The sequence below is a fragment of the Mobula birostris genome, chromosome 2 (assembly GCF_030028105.1).
Source record: "Mobula birostris isolate sMobBir1 chromosome 2, sMobBir1.hap1, whole genome shotgun sequence".
NCBI classification, from domain to species: domain Eukaryota; kingdom Metazoa; phylum Chordata; class Chondrichthyes; order Myliobatiformes; family Myliobatidae; genus Mobula; species Mobula birostris.
This window is the reverse complement of record NC_092371.1, coordinates 8317550-8338694: the sequence shown is the minus strand read 5'-3', so window position 1 is coordinate 8338694 and position 21145 is coordinate 8317550. Positions and strand designations below refer to the sequence as shown.

General features: G+C 48.0%; 1 protein-coding gene across 8 annotated transcripts in view; it reads left to right on the top strand.

The window, feature by feature from the left end:
• Positions 1–7039: 7039 nt before the first annotated feature.
• The window catches only part of LOC140211920 (small conductance calcium-activated potassium channel protein 3-like), a 139720-nt gene continuing 125614 nt past the window's right edge, over positions 7040–21145 (top strand). For 4 of the 8 annotated variants that reach the window (XM_072282159.1, XM_072282150.1, XM_072282140.1 and 1 more), the window contains exon 1: positions 8224–9041. In XM_072282159.1, the coding sequence (XP_072138260.1) occupies positions 8316–9041 (726 nt within the window). In that variant the 5' untranslated portion in view covers positions 8224–8315. Of the gene's footprint in view, positions 7060–8153; positions 8175–8223; positions 9042–13418; positions 13439–21145 lie in introns of those variants that run through there. The other 4 variants (XM_072282187.1, XM_072282177.1, XM_072282198.1 and 1 more) reach the window with 3 other exon arrangements.

Here is a 21145-nt window from a genome sequence, read left to right as displayed (position 1 = left end):
GTGGGATTGAGTTTAAGAGCCGAGAGGTAATGTTACAGCTATATAGCACCCTGGTCACACCCCACTTGGAGTACTGTGCTCAGTTCTGGTCGCCTCACTACAGGAAGGACGTGGAAACCATAGAAAGGGTGCAGAGGAGATTTACAAGGATGTTGCCTGGATTGGGGAGCATGCCTTATGAGAATAGGTTGAGTGAACTCGTCCTTTTTTCCTTGGAGCGGTGGAGGATGAGAGGTGACCTGATAGGGTGTACAAGGTGATGAGAGGCATTGATCATGTGGATAGTCAGAGGCTTTTTCCCAGGGCTGAAATGGCTAACACGAGAGGGCCCAGATTTAAGGTGCTTGGAAGTAGGTACAGAGGAGATGTCAGAGGTAGATTTTTTACGCAGAGAGTGGTGAGTGCGTGGAATGGGCTGCCGGTGACGGTGGTGGAGGCGGATATGATAGGGTCTTTTAAGAGACTCCTGGACAGGTACATGGAGCTTAGAAAAGTAGAGGGCTATGGGTAACCCAGAGTTCTAGGTAGTTCTGTGGTAAGGACAAGTTCGGCACAGCTTTGTGGGCCGAAGGGCCTGTATTGTGCTGTAGGTTTTCTATGTTTCTACAACAAGTATATATTAAAATATTAAATTTAATAAGTAGCGCAACAAGTGAGCGAAACTAGTATGTTAGTGTCCAGTCAGAAATCTGATTGCAGAGGGGAATAAGCTTTTGCTAAAATGCTGGGTGTGTGTCTTCAGAATCCTGTACCTCCTCCCTGATGGTAGTAATGAGAAGGGAGCCTGTCCTGGGAGATGGGGGTCCGCCCCGGTTTGCACCTATTTTCACACAGGGAAACCTGTTACCCTTCCCCCGTACAGCTGACAGAGCCAGACTCCTTATCAACAATTCCACACACTCACCAACGATTCTAATATTGCCAACAATGTTAACATTTTGTAAAAGAATATATAGAACAAAAACAATTGGTACTTAGCTGTGGAAGGAAGTGTCATTAAATGTAAATGTGAATGGTTCAACCCATTTGACAGGAATGTTATATTTAGTAACACAAGAGTTATTAACAGTATTGTAAAAACCAAACTTCCCAGTGGCCAAACATTTTAATTCTAAATCCCATTCCGATATGTTGGCCCGTGGCCTCCTCTTGTGGCATTCCGATATGTTGGCCCGTGGCCTCCTCTTGTGGCATTCCAATATGTTGGCATGTGGCCTCCCCTTGTGGCATTCTGACATGTTGGCCCGTGGCCTCCTCTTGTGCCTCAATGGGACCACCTTCAGGCTGGAGGAGCAACAACTGAGTAGTTTCCAACCTGACGGCATGAACATCGAGTTCTCCTTCTGGTAAAAAAAAATCCCTCCTCCTCCCCTCTTCCTCTATTTCCCACTCTGCCCTCTTACATCTTCTCACCTCCCCATCATCTCCTGGGTCCCCGCCTCCTATGATCTCCAATTATATTCCTTCCTCTCCAGCCCTTTACCTTTCCCACCCTTCCAGTTTCACCTGTCACCTTCTAGCCATCCCTTCTCTCCCACTATTTTATCCTGGCTTCTTCCCCCTTCCTTTCCAGTCCTGATGAAGGGTCTTGGCCTGAAACGTTGACTGATATTCATTTTCATAGACGCTGCCTGACCTGCTGAGTTCCTCTGCATTTTGTGTGTGTGGCTCTTAAATACCTTGTGATATTGGAGTGTTACTTCTATTTAAGAAAGTGTTTTCTTTCAACTGCTTGACACTATTATAACTAGTTGGACAGGACTGGGTGTGCAGGAAATTCCACTTTTATGTAAAGAAACACACACGCGCATGTACACACACACACACACACACACACACACACACACACACACACACACACACATGCGCACACACACGCACAATGCCAGTCAGTCATTGTAATTCAGTTGTAGAGTCCTACAGCACAGAAACACTCCCTTCGGCCCATCTAATCCATGCTGAACTGTTATTCTGCCTGGTCCCATTGACCCGCACCGGGACCACAGCCCTCCACACCCCTCCCACCCATGCACTTATCCAAACTTCATTTAGTTTATTTGGAGATACACCTCAAAGTAGGCCCTTCCAGCCCCTTGAGCTACACCGGGCCGCCCAACAATCCCCCAATTTAACCTGAGCCTAATCACAGGACAGTTTACAACAACGAATTAACCTACCAACTGGTACGTCTTTGGACAGTGGGAGGAAACCAGAGCACCTGGAGGAAACCCACTCAGTCATGGGGAGAGTGTACAAACGTAATAATGGTGGGGGGCGCTGGGAGCGGACCCAAATGCAAGACACAGACACTGAAGTACTAGGAACAGGACTAGGTGTGACAAGGAAGCAAGGGAAGTGGGGAAGAAAGGATGCTGGACATGACACAGGCCCTGGATGAGACAAGGATACAGGGCCTGGGCTAGGACTTGACTAGGACAGCGGAACCAAGACATGGAACTTGGAACTAGGAGCCTGGGCTTGGACTCCGAGCCAGAGACTGGACAAGGACCCAGAACCTGGGTCTTGACTTGGGCTCGGACCCCGGAACCAGGCGAGGACTTGACGTGGCTACAGGACTGGACTTGGCTTGGGTACATCATGGCTTGGGTATGGACTCTGAGCCAGAGACTGGGCAAGGACCCAGAACCTGGGACTTGACTAGGGCTGGGACTCCAGAACTAGACGAGGACAAGACGTGGCTACAGGATGAGGAGAGGCAACAGGACTGGACAAGAGACTCCTGGACAGGAAAGAGGGAACCCCAGCACTGGGCTGGGCAAGGTACTCCTGGGCTGGGCGAGACACATGGACAAGATGAGAACACAAAGCCATGGATTGGACAGGACAAGGTTCTTGGATTGTGGCTAGGGCTGGACGAGACCCTGAAGCCTTGATTTGGTCAAGGGAGAGACAGGAACATGGAACACAGAGCCGGGACCCCTCCTTGGAAACAGGATATAGGGCCGGGACTCGTACACAGAATGCAGAATATGACGAGACAGTTCTCATCACAAGGCAGCATCAGATGGCTGGACCTACCTAGCGAAGGCGTGGACACAGAGACAGTTCCCAACACTAGGTAGCAGCAAACGGCCAGACCTACCTAGTGAAGGCATGGATACAGGCAGTTCAAAACAACGAAAGGCAGTTCCTTATCTTGCCCTGGCAGTAGAATTTGACAGCAGTGCAGGCGAGGGTTACAGGCGAGGCAAGGCTTCAGACCAGGCAAGGCGAGGCGAGGCAAGGCTTCAGACCAGGCGAGGTGAGGCAAGGCAAGGCTTCAGACCAGGCGCGGCGACGCAAGGCTTCAGACCAGGCGAGGCGAGGCGAGGCAAGGCTTTAGACCAGGCAAGGCGAGGTGAGGCAAGGCTTCAGACTAGGCAAGGCGAGGCAAGGTTTCAGGCGAGGCAACAGAAGGAAGGGGAACAGGAGGGATTCAGACAGGGGGTATGGACAGGAACAATCCAGCAGCCCGAGGCCGAATCCTGAAGCTATTTATGAAGCCAGCCCAAACAAGAATCAGCTGCCTCAACAGAAACTGGTGAAAACTGGAAAACCTAGAATAAGGAACTGACTGTAGCAGTGGCTTTAGATGATGAAAAGGCCTTTGATAGACTGGAATGGGATTTTTTATTTAAAACAATGGAAAAATTTGGTCCAAGCCAAATATTCATAAATTGGCTAAGAGCACTTTACCATCAGTCTAAGGCCAAAATAATTATGAACGGGCAGATTCCATCAGTTTTCTCTCTACATAGATCTAGTAGACAAGGTTGCCCACTATCTCCAGCTCTATTTGTTCTGGCAATAGAGCCATTGGCTGAGGCTGTTAGACGGGATCCAGACATAAAGGGGTTTAAAGTGGCCCAGGAAGAATATGAAATTAATTTATTTGCTGATGGCATTTTAGTATATTTGGCTGGCCCGGCCAGCTCTTTGGTAAGACTTAAGGCCTTGCTGGACAATTATGGTATAGTCTCTTGATATAAAATAAATTGGAATAAAAGTGAAATGTTCCCTTTAGGTAGAGGAGACTATGCCCAAGATCAATATGGCACTCAGTTTAGATGGGTTAAAATCACCATGAAATATCTGGGGATTAAGTTTAATCATAATTTGGATGACCTTTATAAACTTAATTATCTCCCCTTGCTGTGGAATGTCGAGGAGGACCTACATAGGTGGATAAACCTTCCCATCACACTGATGGGCAGGGTAAACTGTATAAAGATGAAGGTAATGCCAAAACTTCAGTATTTTTTCAGTCTTTACCTATCCCCCTTTACCCGATAATTTTTTTAAAAGATTCTCAATGGACATATTCATCTATTTTTATGGTGGGGTAAAATATCTAGAATCTCCATGGAAAAGTTGACCTGGGACTATAAATTGGGACGGTTAAAATGATCAGATTTTTAAAAATATTATTTAGCCACACAAGCATGTTTTATTGCTACTTTTTTTGATGAGACAACTATTCCTTCTTGGGTTACAATTGGCTTACATATGGTAGGGGAAGAGATGGCAGAAGAATTTATATATAAATGGGACTCCAAATTAATTAAAAAGAAAACAAACAATCCTCTACTGAGGCATGTAATTTATATCTGGGAAAAAAATTAAACAATTTATGGGTCTAAAAAAAAGGAAAATCCTCAAAGACGCCTCTATCTCAGAACAGATTAATACCCATGACTCTGGGTAATAAATTTCTAGTCACCTGCTATCAACACGGTATCAGGCGCATTGAAGATTGTTATAATCAGCAGAAGCAATTTATATCTTTTGAGGGACTTAAAAATAAATATAATTTATCTAATAACACATTCTTCTGCTATCTCCAATTACGATCTTTAGGCTCCATCACTGGCCCTACCAAGGTGCTCTGACATGGAGATTCTAATTCAAAAGGGGAATACAACTAAATGTATTTCTAATATGTATTCTTTATTCCAGGACCAATGCCCAAAGCTTGGTATATACAGATCGAGGGAGAGGTGGGAGTCGGATTTGGGCATTGTAATTGATCATCAATGTTGGTCACATCTATGTTTGGATAGTGTACCCACTCTTATCAACTCTAGATACAGGATGATACATTTTTATTATTTTACATCAGTTGTATCTCACACCTGAAAAAATACATAAAAATAAACCAGAAATTTCTGACAAGTGTTTCAGGTGCGGCATAGATGTTGGTACCTTTTTTTATTCCACCTGGCTATGCACAAAACTGAGATCTTTTTGGATAGAACTGGGGGAGGTACTGGGAAAAATTCTGGGGATGGATTTCCCTCTAGACCCAGAATTGTTTCTTCTTGGGAACTTAGCAGTTTTGGAAGTTAACCTCCCCAGGAATAAATCCAAATTTATTAAAATTGCGTTGTCAGTGGCCAGGAAATGCATAGCGGTAACATGGAAATCCGATTCCCTTGTACATATTGATCGTTGGAATAAAGAAATGCAAAGTTGTATACCCTTGAGAAGATAACTAATACCCTTAGGAATGGATACACTATGTTCATTGAGATTTGGCAACCATGTTTGGATTACTTAAATGCCCAGATTGTTTAATGTATTTATTTTATTCTTTTAAAAATTAATAGATCCCTTATTATAAGCTAGTTTCTTTAATTTGTATTTTAAACTGACTCTGAGAGCTGGACGCCTACTCTTCTTTTTCTTTTTTTTCTTCTCTCCTTTCTTTCCTCTGTCTTTTATGTTTTTTTCTCCCTCCTTTTTTCTAAACGCGGGGAGATGGTGTTGGGATAGGTGTTCCTTTTTTCTCTTGGACTTATTAATGTATTTGAATTAATTTTTTTTTCAATATGTATTAATTGTTGCATTAATTGAGTCCTTACATTTCTTCTTTAAAAAATTAAATAAAATAATTTAGAATAAGGAATGCGGATTTCACGGACCGGACCATGACAACAAACTCCTTGCGGGCAGCGATGGGAATTGAACCCAGGTCGCCTGTACCGTGAAGCGCTGTGCTAACCACTTCACTACCATACCACCCCCGGTCCACTCTCCGTTCTTCCTTTAAATGCGCCATTCAAACCCGCATCCGTCACTTCTGCTGGCAGCTCATTCCACAATCCCACACCCTCTGAGGGAAGATATTCCACCTCAGGGTCCCCTTAAACATTTCAACTTTCACCCTTAACCTACGACCTCTAATTCTGGTCTCACCCAACCTCCGTGGAAAAAAGCCTGCTTAAGTTCGCCCCTCACAATATGGTACACCTCTTTATCAAATCCCCCCCGCATTCTCCTGCGCTCCTGTTGCTCAATTTTTCCCGATAACTCAAGTCCTCAATTGTTGACAACATTCTTGTAAATCTTCTTTGTTCTCTTTCCACCTTTCTGGTATCTTTGCTGTAGGTAGGTAACAGGCAGCATCGACGGAGAGGAGTAAGCGGCTGACATTTCAGGCATAAACTCTCCATCGAGACTGGACAGGAAGGTAGACAGCAGCCAGAAAAGAAGGACAGGGGGAGGGAAGGACGAGCGGCAGCAGCTAGCAGGGAATGGATGAGTCCAGGTGAGGGGAAGGTAGGAAGATGGCAAGGTGGCGGAGCGCGAGTGGTGTGAGAATCTGAGAAGGATGAAGAAGGACGAATCCGACAGGAGACCATGGAACAAAGGTGGGGAACCAGAGGTATAAAACAGTGGTACCGAAAGTGGGAGAAATTGAGGTTCATGTGTCAGGTTGGAGACTACCCAGATGAAACATGAAGGGGAAGCCATGGACAGACATGTCGGCGTTGGAAGTCGGATTGTAATGGTTAACCACCGGGAGATCCTGGCTATCTGGCAGTCGAGTAACGGTGTTGGATCGAGCCCCCCCCACCCACTTCCCTCCCCTCCCCACAATCTACGCCCGGTCTCGCCGATGTAGAGGCGCCGCACCGGGAGCACTCGGCACACTCGTTTGCAGAAGTGTCGCCTCACCTGGAAGGACTGTCTTTAAAGGCCCCGAATCGTGGTGAGGGAGGGGGCGTAGCACTTGTCACGGCTGCAGCTTCTTCGCCTCAGCTATCAGATTTCTGAATGGTAATTGTACTAATTACTAGTTAAATTACAGTTTATGTCTTGCTGCCGCAAAACAACTAATTTCACGACAGGAGTCAGTGATAAATAACCTGATTCTGATGTACAGAATTATAGTATTACAACAGAATATGTAACGTGCCCTGGGGAGAACGATGATCACCTGTTGATTGATAAGTTATTGAAGTTATCTTTTAATATACACAGCATAGTTATGGCTGTGATGCCGTTCTTGTGCATACATATACTTGTGCATATGGTAATAAACTCGACTTTGTTGTAACTGCGTGCATATGACAATTTTCCTGGGTTCTCCTGTTGCCCAATGTTATTACCCACACACAGGCTGATGCGCCTAACTACACGGCAACGTTGCTGATATCATTATTGCAAAACTGTTCCGAGATTTTTAGTTGTCGGGATTAAATCATAGCCTACCCCTGAGCGATTTGCAATACTTTTGTCGGTCAGAAACTTCAAGGCCACAATTGCAGTGAAGTCGGTTAAAAAATCTCCGGCTTTCCCAAAGCTAAGGAGTGGTCGGTTGGACTACAAGTCCCAGGGAGCAACGGGGGGGGGGGGGGGAGAGTGAGGGCAGGCCAACGCGTGCGCACCGGCCACCGAATGAAGGCGAGCGGCTGTCCGGTTGGAGGCGTGGTCTGGAGAACGCCGTCCAATGGAGAGGCGAGGAGGCCGGCGGAGGGGGCGGGGTCGGTGGCCGTAAGGGAGGGCGTGGTCTGGTGGAGGGCGTCGGCCAATGAGAAGGCAGTGGAGGTGGGGAAGAGGGCGGGGCCGGGTACAGCTGGGAGGAGGGTGAGCCCGGAGGTTCGCCGCGAAGCGTTTTCGTTGGGATGGATCGGGGCGGTTCTCGGTGAAGCGACGGCCGAGGAGGCGGCGGCGAGCTGGGAACTGATGGCGGAGGCAGACCGGGCTGTTGAAGCTGAGCGGGACTGAGGGTTGGGCTAAATTGTGGGTTTGAGGCTGGGGAGGGTGGGAGGGGACAGCGAGTGGGATGCTACCCGTAAAAGGCGGATAACCAGCTTTGCTAGCGGGAGAGAGCAAGTGAAGTGGAGCTCTCCCCGTTGGCGGTTAGAGAAGGCGGCGAGTCAAGTTGGGAGGTGGGTGAGGGGGGTGGGGAGGAGAGGAGGAGGGAGTGAGGGAGGGAAGGGGTGGAGCACTCCACTCCTAGTTTGCAGCCCGCAGACTTTTTGCAGCCCGGAGACTTTGTGTTTGGGGAGTGGGTAAGGTACTGACTGACCATGGAGGGCGTACACTGCCATGACTCGGGGGTGGCGGACCTGGACGGGGACTCGGTTAGGTGCCAGTGTCCCGGGGCCGCGGGTATCCGGGAGCCTCCACCGCCTGGCCAGCCGCCTCGCTGCCACCAGCCAGGGTGTCCGGCTCCGCTCCTGCCCCGTCCGCCTAAGACGTCGCCCACCACCTTCTGCCCGGACGCCGGTGCCCTGGCCGCAGGGCAGCCCTCCTCTTCCAGGCACGGCAGTCTGCTCCAGCTGGGCGAGGACCACCCTGCCGGGGTCAAGCACCGGCAGCCCAGTCCGCTGGTCCCCAGGAGAGACAGCAACCCCTTCACCGAGATCGCTATGAGTAGCTGCAAGTACAACGGCGGCGTGGTGAAGCCCCTCACCAGCCTCAGCACCTCCAAGCGCAACCTGGTGGACTCGGAGGCCGAGACGCAACCCTTGCAGGTCTTCGCTTGCAACCACGTCCTGGGCTCCTGCACGGAGGACCAGCAGCAACAGTTCCTGCAGGGGCAGCCCGGCCAGTCGCGGCAGCCGACCGGCGGCGACAGCGGCAGCCGAAAGAGCACCAAGAAAAAGAACCATAACATCGGCTACAAACTCGGGCACCGACGGGCTCTGTTCGAGAAGAGGAAACGGCTGAGCGACTACGCGCTCATCTTCGGCATGTTTGGCATTGTTGTCATGGTGATCGAGACCGAGCTGTCTTGGGGCATCTACAGCAAGGTGAGTGGCGACCACCCTCCCTCCCCCCTAAATTCCACCTCTATTATTGCCTACTCTCCTTCCAGACGAGAGGTTTCAGAACACGGACAACGAGAGAGTCTGCACATGCTGGAGATCCAGAGATCAAGCTGAAGGAACTCAGCAAGTCAGGCAGCAACTGTGGACGGTGTCTTCAACCCTCAAATGCAGGAGGAGCTCAACAGGTCGGTCAGCATCTAAAGAGGGGGGATGATGCTGCCTTACCGGAGTTCCTGCGTGTGTTGCTCTGGATTTCCGGCACCTGCATTCTCAACCCCGCTGCCCTCCAGTCCGGCTCTTGCCCCTCCCGATACTTGTCAGGCCATTCTTGCCCCCACTGTCCCCTCATCCCCCGATTCCAAAGTTTGTTTCCCGGCGCCCTCTCGTCCGGTGGGAGCATATTTTTGGGGAGTTGGATCGTGAAGAGGATGATGAACGCCACCCTGCCGTGTCTCCCTGGGGAGACAGAAGCACCGCGGCGAGGGTTTGGGAGCGCAGCCCGCTTCCGTCTCCGGAGAGCCCGTTCCCGGAGGGAGGGGGTGCTGCCATTGAATTTGTCCCTGTCCTGCCCCTTGATGTTTAGCAGTCCCCGTTGGCACTGACGGCCGATGCTGCCTGGGTGCCCCCTTTCCCGGCCGAGGAACAACATGTTGCGCGTTGCTCGGCTGCACGGCGTTCTCGCTGGCGCTCGCATTCCTCCACCCTCCCCACATCCAACAACCCCCTCCCCCCTTCTTTCTGCTGTCGGCTGGTCTGTGTAGCAAATATAGGATAGACCTCTCCTCCCACTTTTCATCCTCCAGTGTCAGAGGCATCCTTCCACACCTTTCTGGGCACGTCTTGTCCAACGTAAAGGACAATCTGAACGCATCCTGGTCAATGTGGGGCAGAGGGGGATTGGCTCCAGTCCCTTCCCTCCAGCGTGTCTCGTGTCTCAAAGCCCTTTCCATCTCTTTGAAGACGGAGTTCACGGCGACAACTCCGGTCCTCTATAGCGTCATTTCGGCGTGAGACCCGGTGTTGTGCTAACTTCTCCCGAGAAAAAGCCTTAAGTGACCAGTGTCGCCCCCCACCCACCCCGGTGGACCTTCACCGAACCAGGGATGAGATTTGCCTTTTTGTTTCAGCCGCTGGGTGTTTGTTAACAAATACTGAAATTTTAAAAAAAAATTTGCGTGGCAGTCGTATGTCTGAGGGAATGCGGGTGGAGGGAAGAGGGAGGGAGAGAGGCTGGGGGTAGGTCAGAGTGGGTTGATCGGTTGAGAGAGGAGAGGTTTTCTAGGAGGGTGGGGGCTGTGATTTACAGAGCAGTTCGACATGGTAGTCAATGCCTGCGATCTGAGCGATGCTAATTTGAGAGCGAGCTGCTACACCGAGCCACAGCTGTTGCGAAGAGATTTTCCTCTTCGAGGACTCCCAGTGCACATATTCGGCGAGAGCTGCCTCTCGCACTTCGCACAATTTACATTTCCTTATTAACTATTAATTAATAACTGATTAGCCCAGTACTGGCTTACTGCCACATGCTATGCCTTCGGTCAGTCTCACTCACTCGCACCTTCAATCAATTTCATCCCTCTCCCCCCTCCCTCTTCAACTCTTCACTCCGGCTCCCCTCGTACCCCTCCTCTCCTCACCCCTCCTTCCCTTTCCTCCCACGGTCCATTCTCCGCTCTTGTCAGACTCCTTCAGCCCCTGACCTTTTCCAGCGATCACCTCCCAGCTTTGCAGTTCATCCCCACTCACCCCCACCCACACCTGTGCTCCCTCCCCTCACTCCTCCACCTCCCTCACAGACCTGCAATGCTTGGCTGTACAGCGTTCTCGCTCGCCTTTGCATTCTCCCACCTTCCTCACCGCCAACAACCCCTCCCTCCCTCCTCGGCCTGCAATGTTAGCTGATTATTCATCTCCATAGATGCTGCCCAACCTGCACAATTCCTCGGCTCTTTGTGTGTTATTCGATTTCATCCGCTTTTTCTAACCCTATTTGTTCCCTCTTTTTTTTTCATGTTCCTTCTCCAGTCTGTTATATAATTTTCACAAGAAAGTATTTGTCGTCGGCAATCACTGCTATATTTATTATAGACTCAGTGGCCAGTGCATTAGGTTCAGGAGTGGAAACCCAGTGTAGCTCGTCCACCTTAAGGCTCAATGTGTTGTGTGTTCAGAGATGCTCTTCCGCACACCACTGTTGTAATGTGTGGTTATTTCCCCGTCAGCTTGAACCAGTCTAGCCATTCTCCTCTGACCTCTCTCAGTAGCAAGGCTTTCTCTTCGACAGAACTCCTCAATGGATGTTTTTCCTCACACCATTCTCTGTAAACTCTAGAGAATGTGCGTGAAAATCCCAGAAGGTCAGCAGTTTCTGAGGTACTCAAACCACCTCGTCTGCCTCCAGCAATCATTCCACAGTGAAAGTCACTCGAATCCCATTTCCTCCCCATTCCGATGTTTGGCCTGAACAACTGAACCTCTTGACCATGTCAGTGTGCTTTACAGATTGAGTTGCTGCCTCATGATTGGCATTAACAAGCAGGTATGTCGAATGACGTGGCCACTGACTCGGTGTACACTCTCTACTGATCAAGTCCTGCTAAATCTAGGCTCTGTATTCTTCTCCATAGAAGCTGCCTGACCTGCTGAGTTCCTCCAGCTCTCTATTCTCACTTTCACATGAGCGAGGAACTTCATTGCACCCTGGTACTTTGGATTAAGGGTCACATTGTACTGAGATACAGTGGAAAAACTTGACCTGCATACTGTTCATACAAATCAAAACTTTACACAGTACACTGAGGTAGTGCAAGGCAAAACCACCACTGTCGTGATAAGGTAGAATGTGAGGCAGAGTTCTTATTGTACTGGAGAGCTATTTAATCATGGGAGAGAAGCTCTCCTTGGGCCTGGTGATACATGCTTTTGGGCTTTAGTATCTTCTCCCTGTTGGAAGAGGGTCGAAGAGAGAATATCCGGGGTCTTGGATTATGCTGGCTGCTTGGAGTCAGTGAGAAGTATAGACAGAGTGCGTGGTGGAGGGATTGGTTTCCGTGATGTGTCCCACTGCGTCCGCATCTCGCTCAAAGTCACGTGCTTAGACTGAGTGAACTTCTCAGGCCCTTTGTCAGAACCAGATTTCAAACATCTTCCTTGTCTCCCATTTTGGGTCTTTTATATTTATAAGTTTGTCTTGTGTTATCTCAGAATGGTTTACTTGAACTTCAGCAGTTAAAGTGATGGACACAGTGAGAAAATGACAGTGTAATTAAGGTAATACACCAAGAGGTGAGAGGGCAGAACTGCGCGCGGGATGCATGAGAGGGAAAGAACGACAGACGCAGCAAAGCAGAGGGAGACGTCTCAATGGGTTGGAGCAGAGCAAAGGCGGTTTAATCAGTGAAGTATGATGCATGATGTTTAACAGGAGTGCCTGCCCCCTGGTCTGCTGAATTTCTACTTTCAGCAAAAGCTGTTATGGTCTGTGACTGTGGTAGAAAGGTGGTTTGGGAAGCGGTGGCTGTAACATCGGTGATATCGGTCAGGGATCGGCTCTCACTGCTGCCCGTGAGGGGTTTGTACGTCCTTCCCGTAACCACGGGATTTCTCCAGCTGCTCCGGTTTCCTCCGTTCCAAGCGTTAGTAAGTTGTAGAGTTGCCTGAGGCGTGGCCACACTTGGGGTCTACACCGAGATTTGCTCACTGGTTTGGTCTAGCATAAGGGATGCTTTTCACTGCTTCCATGTACATGTGACAAATAAAACTAATCTTCATCTTTTTATCCACTGCTGTGGCTTTCTCCATAGAAATCTGTCTTGCTTGCTCCCGGGTTGCAAATTATGATCTCCTGGGCGTCTGTGTGAGATGCTGCTTCTCTTTCTGGAGGGTTTCATGAATTATTTTTGCTTTTCAGTGCTATGAGGTAAGAGATGGGCAGGCAGCTGTGAGCTGAGTATATGGGAACTCCAGGAAACAGGGATTTTATTCCACCCTGGTGTACGTGAGCCTAAACAAATGTGAATTGTGTAGCACTCAGGACTGCTCCAGCGTTCGAGTGCTGTGGCTCCGCCTACCTCGGGCTCACCTCCACCTTCCTGCCTGTTCCCAGTCTCCCCCAGTTTCCTTGTGTCCCAGAAAGCTGACGACCTCAGCAATGGACGTATTCAGAGTACCCTTCCCTGAAGGAGAGTTCCAAACACATACCGTCCCCTGTCTCTTTGACTCCATCGTAAACCAGTCGCCAGTCTCTCTCTGGAAGTTTCCTCCCCTCATCCTAGCCATGCCTGAATAAGGTTCTCTTTCGCTCTTCTAAATGTCAACAAGACTGTGGCCAGCTGACTGAATCTTGCGTTATCGATGTCTGCATCTCCAGTGTTGACTGAGTAGGTATTCTGAGACCCTTCCAATGCAAATTGGAAGCAGCTGAGACCTCAACCTTGCAAATTAGAAGCACATGTTAGCATTGTGGTTAAAACGGCTGGGTTCGGTTCCTGTTGTGTGAGTAGATTCCACGTTCTCCCTGTGACTGTGGGGGTTACCTCCAGGTGCTCTGGTTTCCTCCCACATTCTGAGGGCGGACAGGGTAATGTTTGCAGGCATCTGCAGGATTTTTTTTTGTTGAGGGTCAGTAAGTTGTTGACCTTCTGTGTTGGTGCCAGAAGTCTGGTGACACTTATGGGCGGCTCAGCCCAGTCCTCGCTGACTTGATGCAAATGACAAGTCTTTTCTATACATTTCGATATATGGGTGACGAACAAAACTAACCTTGCTAAACTTACTAATCTTTATTTCTAAATGGTACATGTACACCAGATGTAGTCTCGTCAGTGCACGTTACAAATCCAGCAAGCGTTCCTTGTGTTCTACTAGATCTGTCCTCCTAATTGTTGTACATGATTTGACATTTTCATGTATAATGCCCTTTCCACCACCTCCACAATATTCTGTTCATTTTCCAGATTTTAATCCGATTTCCTTTCTGTGGCACTCCACTCATCAAAAAATTTGCCCATTCACTTGACCTCTCCATGTTGTTCAGTCGCTCGTGACCTTATGGACCATAGGGTTCTCATGGCAAGATACGCAAGTAGATTGCCAGGCCTTTCTTCTGCACAGATACTGCTGCTGCCCAGGTTGGGATCTGGCTAGGTTTGAACCATCTGTATTGAAGTTCAGCGCTGATGCTACCTCACCACAGCCGACCTCTCTATCATTTCCCCCTACAAATACTGTCTCCAGTTTACTTCCCCAGCTATACTTGCATGGTTAACAAATGTGTCTACAGAGAGTACGAATGCTGCAATCTGGAGCTAGGAACTCAGCATGTCGAGCAGCATCTGTAGGTGCGATATAGAAAGAGGAATTGTTGATGTTGTGGGTCAAAACCCTGTGTCAGTATCGGTCCTGCAGCAGACAATTTGTTCTAAAATCATCGGCATTTTTGGATCCCATTATCTGATGTGGGATGTGCTTGCACTGGTGTGGGACCAGAGGTGATTTAGAAGAATAGTCCCAGGATTGAAAGGGTTAATGACAAAGGATCATTTGGCTGTGCGCCTGTAGTTAAGAGAGGGGGGTCTGGGGTGGCAGTGGTCTCATTGAAACCTACTGAATATTGAAAGGCTGGCATAGAGTTGACTTGGAGAGGATGTTTCCAGTAGTGGGAGAGTCTAGGACCAGAGTGCATAGCCTCAAAATAGAAAGACGTCCCTTTAGAATAAAGATGAGGATGAATTTCTTTATCCAGAGGATAGTGAAACTTTGGAATTTATTGCCTCAAATGTGTGTAGAGACCGAGTCATTGAGTATACTTAAAGCAGAAGTTGATGGGTTTTTGATTGGTCAGGGTATCGAAGGTTATGGGAGGAGGCAGGAGAATGAGGTTGGGAGGAATGATAAATCAACCGTGGTGAATAGCAGATCAGACTCAATGGGCTGAATGGCCTAATTCTGCTCCTGTGTGTTGTGGTCTTATAAATCTTTGTACAAAACGTTTGAAACCCACTTCATACCTCCCTCTGTCATAATGTCATAAATTAAATCAGATGCCACAATTTGAGTGTTGATGTAGGGTCTCAGCCCGAAACTCAACTGTTCATTTCCCTCAATAGTTGCTGCCCCACCTGAGTTCCTCCAGCATTGTTTGTGCGTTGTTCCAGATTTCCACCATCTTTGTCTACAGAAATTGTATAATTTGAGTGCTTTATAAGTAGTCTGCAGTCTGATGTGTGGTACAGAAGCTGCAACACAATGATGCAGCCAGACAGGATGCTCTCAAATGGGGGCAGGGAGCCTGGCACACCTCGATCTCCTCAAAGTGTAAATGCTGCTGTGAATTCTTGACTGATGTGGTAATTTGGGTTCAGGTTAGGTCATCCATTATGTGCACACAAAAGAACGTTGTGCTCTTCACTCTCTCCACGGCAGCGCCATTGTGCAGTGGAGAGTGGTGGACCTGGACTCCCTGAAGTTCACAGTCATCTCCTCTGTCTTGTCCATGTTGAGACTCATTATTCTCACGCCATTTGACAAAGCCGCTGTGCCTCCTCTCTGTGTGCTGACTCATCGCTGTTGCTGATGAGGCTGGCCGTTGTTGAATCGTCAGCGAACTGGATGCGGTTCGAGCTGGGTCTGGCAGTGCAGTCGTGAATCAGCAGTGGGTTGAGCCCCAGTGCTCAGTGAGATGGAGCTCGAGATGTTGCTGCCGACTCTGACTGGGGTCTTTCTATCCAGTTACAGAGAGGGGCGTTGAGTCCCCACAAGGACCATTTTCCCCACCGGCCTCTGAGGGGGCCATTATTTTAAATGCTGAGCTGAAGTCGATGAACAACACCCTCTCATTTGAGGCATTATTTCCCAGGTAGGGTGGAGGGCTGAGATTGTAGGGTAGTAACTTACTGAACCTGGTGGTGTGGGGCCGAATGCTCCTGAAATCCTGCTCGATGGTAGAAGCAAGACGAGGGCATGGCCAGATGGGACCCTTGCTAGATGCTGCTCTTTGCAGTGCTCCTTATAAAATGATCGATGCTTTGCTTGGGCTGTATCAACTCACTTCTTGTAAACTTTTCCATTCCTGGACATGGTGTTTCCATACCAGGCTGTGATACAATCATCTGGAACACTCTCCACTTTGCATCTATGGAAATTTGTCAAAATTGGCAAATCTATGCAAACTTCTAGTAGAGTCACTGCTGTGTGTTCTTCATGATGCTGGATGCAGGAGGGATCCTCACCACAGGGATTTTAAAGTTACTGACTCATGGACCTTTGGTTTCCTCCACCTGTACTTGATAATAAGCTTTTTGGTCTTGCTGTTGAGGCATCACTCGGCCAGATTTTCATTCTCTCTCCTATAGGCCAATTAATCGCCACCTTTGATCTGGCCAACAACAGTGGTGTCGTCAGCAAACTTAATACGTGGCATTGGAGCTGCTCTTGACCACGTAATCGGAGGTAGAGCAGGGGGAATAAACACACGGCCCCGTGGCTGATGGTGAGTGTGGATTCTCTCTGAACAGTTTCCATTGAAAATAGTACACATGCACCAGGTCCAGTCTTGCCAGTGCCCGGTAGAAATCTAGCAAGAGTTCCTTGTGTTCTGCATCATTTGCCTTCCTAATTGCTGTACCTGCAGTCTGACTGTGTCACATAAACAACACTATCCCTCCACCTAACAATATTTATTTTCTAGTTTTTAATAAAATTCCTTTGCTTTGATACTATATCCAATATTTGCCCATTCACTTATTCTCTCTATATCCCCCTACAACTACTCTGTCTTCAGTTTGCTTCCCCAGCTACATTTGGATAGCTCACTTGGCTACAGAGAGACAGGACTGTTGGTGCTGTATCTGTGGCAACAAGCTGCTGGTGGAACTCAGCGAGTCAGGCTCGTTGTGTTGGTGCTGTTGCCCCATCAATAGTTCCTCTCCTCCTACAGATGCTGGTCAACCTGCTGAGTTCTTGCAATTGGTTGTTTGGCTCTACTACACCTGATCCCTTTAAGTCAATCTGCCAGGTAATGTTGCTGCTCTATAAAGCCCTGGTTAGACCACACTTGGAGTGTTCAGTTCTGGTCACTTCATTATCATCGTTGTGGCTATCCCTCAAGCTCGAGGATGATGGCCTTCGTTCTGAAGTGGCCCACAGAGTGAAGACGCCTGTGCGTGTATTTGTTTAACGTGTACTTGATGTTGCACTCCAAGAAGCACACGATACTTCACAAATCAACCAACTGATTCCAATGGCATGGAAACCACGACGATTGGAGCTGATGGATTTGTTGCAGCCTCCATTCACCTTCACGGCCGTAGAGTTCGAAGTAACTTCGTCTGCCTGTTCCACCATTGAGGTCTTGGTTGGATTGTTCTTTGTCAGGGACCTCACCCTCGACCTTACCGCCATGGGTGACCCTACCAGGAGCATAGTTCCAGACGGCATCGGTCTCAGGATCACAGGGCCACGCAAGCTTCTCCACCACGACAAGGTGACGATCCACAGAGAAGGATGTGGACCCCTAACCCATACATCTTTGGAAGGTGGGCGGAAGCCAGAGTATATTCCAAAGACGTATGGGTTAAGGTTATTAGTGAGTTGTGGGCGTGCACTTCTGGTGCAGAAGCATGGCGACCCTTGTGGCTGCCCCCAGCCTCTGTTTTTGATGGAGTATTTCACTGCATGCTTTGTTGTACAAAGCTAATCTTTAATCGCCTGCCTTTAGCAGTCACCATTTGGTGACACATTATCAAATGACTTGAAAAATCTAAATACGTTACATCTACAAGCTGTCCTTTATCTATCCTGCTTCTTGCATCATGAAGGAACTCTAATTTCTCAAGCTCCACTCCCTTCTTATAAAAGCTGACTGACTCTGTGCCTTTTAAACGCTCATCATAATATCTTTAATGGATCCTAGCGCTCTCCTAGTGGATTTGGGGCTAACTGTCTGATTAGTTTCCCTCTCTGTAGCTCTGTCCTCAGCCAATGATTGCCTTTGTGCTTTTTTTCTCGTCCGCTCTGGGACCTTTCTAATATCTGGGGAATTTTTGAAAATTGAAAGCACAGCATCCACTATCTCTGCGGTGCAGATCGTAGGGACCAAGGGAATTGTGTTTAATCCCATTAACATGCCCAGAGCCTTCTCTCTCCAGTGGCAAAGTTTGAGCTGAGTGTTTCTACCAGGCAATCTCTACCATTATTGTAATGCTTTTAGTGACTTCTACCACAAAGATAAACATTTTTATTCATTTTTTTCCCTCATTATTAATTCCCATGTCTCGGCCACTAAGAGGCCAGCGGTAATCTTGTCTGCTCTTATGTAACTTCTTTTAATGATTGGATTAGCTTTATTTTTCCCATATACTTGGCAATGTGCAGTGAAATACCTCATTTGCGTCAAATCAAATCAGTGAGGGTTGTGCTGGGGGCAGCCTGCAAATGTTACCACACTATTGTCTTCAACATAGTCCACACTCCCTAACCCTAACCAGTATGTCTTTTTGGAATGTGGGAGGGAACTGAGGCACCCAGAGGAAAGCCACATGGTTATGGGGAGAGCGTGCAAACTCCTTAAAGGCAGCAGAGGGAATTGAACCCAACCTTACAGCTGGTGACATAAAGCGCTTACGCTAACCAGTATGCTATGGTGCTGCCATGTTAATTTTTGTTATTAGTAGTTGTATTAACAATATTACCATTCCAAACTGTAGGTCCAAGGATGCCTGCGTGAGGCCACTCTCAGGTTGGAGGACCAATCCTTCAAATTCTGTCTGGGTAGCCTCCAACCTGACTGTACGAATATCAATTTCTCTAATTTCCAGTAATTTCTCCTCCCCCCCCCCCACTTCTTTTTCCATTTCCATTCTTGCTCACCTGAGTATCACCGCCACCTGGAGCCCCCCCCTTCCCTTTCTCCCATGATCCACTCATCTCTCCTATTAAACTCCTCCTTCAGCCCTTTACCTTTTCCACCTATCACCTCCCAGCTTCGCACTTCATCCCCCCGCTTCCCTGTCAGCTGATTTCACCTATCACTTGCCAGTTTGGACTCCATCCCTCCACCACCACCTTATTCTGGCTTCTTCCCCCCCACCCCCTTCCCTTCCAGCCCTGGTGAAGGGTCTCGGCTCGAAGCGTCGACTGTTTTATTTCCTTCCATCGATGCTGCCTGACCTGAGCTCCTCCAGCACCATGTGTTGCTGTGGATTTTCAGTATCTGCTGAATCCCTTGTGATTGGTTTATTTTCTGATCAGTTTACTCCTAGTGAGGTCCTCTAGATTTAATAGGTTGTATCTATTTCCTTTAATATCTGCAAAGTAGCACCTACGAAAGGATGATTTGGGTGTCTTGGGAGGGCATTCCTGTCACACAGCAGTGACTACATTTGATAAACCATAGAAACACTACTGCACAGAAACATTACAGCACAGAAACAGGCCCTTTGGCCCTTCTTGGCTGTGCCGAACCATTTTCTGCCTAGTCCCACTGACCTGCACACGGACCATATCCCTCCATACACCTCCCGTCCATGTATCTGTCCAATTTATTCTTAAATGTTAAAAAAGAACCTGCATTTACCACCTTGTCTGGCAGCTCATTCCATACTCCCACCACTCTCTGTGTGAAGAAGCCTCCCCCTTATGTTCCCTCTAAACTTTTCCCCCCTCACCCTTAACCCATGTCCTCTGGTTTTTTTTTCTCCCCTTGCCTCAGTGGAAAAAGCCTGCTTGCATTCACTCTATCTATACCCATCATAATTTTATATACCTTTATCAAATCTCCCCTCATTCTTCTATGCTTCAGGGAATAAAATCCTAACCTATTCAACCTTTCTCTGTAACTGAGTTTTTCGAGGCCCGGCAACATCCTTGTAAACCTTCTCAGCACTCTTTTAACCTTATTAATATCCTTCCTGTAATTTGGTGACTAAAACTGAACACGATACTGGTACTCCAGATTCGGCCTCACCAATGCCTTGTGTCTTGATAGCCTGTAAGTGTCATGGGATATTGGAATGAGGTAAAGAGCTGAAATATTTTTATTTGCAACTGTACTACAGAGTCATTTTAGACTTGCCAGGATAAAGAGATTGGGTTTATTGGTCACGTGTACATCGAACCACACAGTGAAATACATTGTGTCAATGATCAACCAAGTGTCGTCATGCCTCCAGCGCCAACATGGCAGGCTAACCTGAACCTGTGGGAGGAAACCAGAGCCTCAGGAGGAAACCCACACAGCCACGGGGAGAACGCACAAACTCCGTACAGACGGTGCAAGGAATTGAACCCTGGTCTTGTAGCTGGCTCTGTAATACGTTATGCTAACTGCTACACTACCTGGATTAGAGAACGTGTATTGTGAGGAAAGGATAACCGAGCTACAGCTTTTATCTTCAGAGTGATGGAAGATGAGAGGTAATTTGGGTAGAGGTGTTTATATTAAAAGTTAGGGAGAAGCTCCTGAACCTACACAATCCTCACCATTTAACTGATTCCACAATCTATGGACTGAAGAACTCATGTTCCCAGTATTATTTATTTTTCAAATTTATTATTGGCATGATTTGACCTCTTTTGCAAATTGGATGTTTGTCAGTCTTTGTGTATAGTTTTTCATCAATTCTGTATCTGTATTTTTGTGTAACAAAATGAATCTCAGTATAGCGTTACTTATTAATGTTATGCCACTGGTGTTTAGGGGAGCAACTAAGATCCTCCATCTCTGGCAGTGTTCAGGGCATCCTCTTGGTTTTCACTGCTGTCAGCCATGCAAGTCCCATGTGGAGACTTGGATGTAGAAGGATTCTTCATTGCTGTCTCCATAAGTTTTGTCTGACCAGTCAGGATTGTTAACCCTGAGCTGAACCCCTACAACTGGAGGACCAGTGGACCACTCTTAGTCTGTCCTCTACTCTTTGACCTGTTTGGCATGGGTGATCCTACCAGGAGCCAAAGCACAAAGCCCTGACTCCAGCCAACATAGCTCTCTGGGTCATTGAGGGACGCAATCCTCCAAACCCTACGATAAAGTTTTGGTCCTCTTGGAGATCAGTATAGTATCTGGTGACATCTATAAACTTTGATAATAT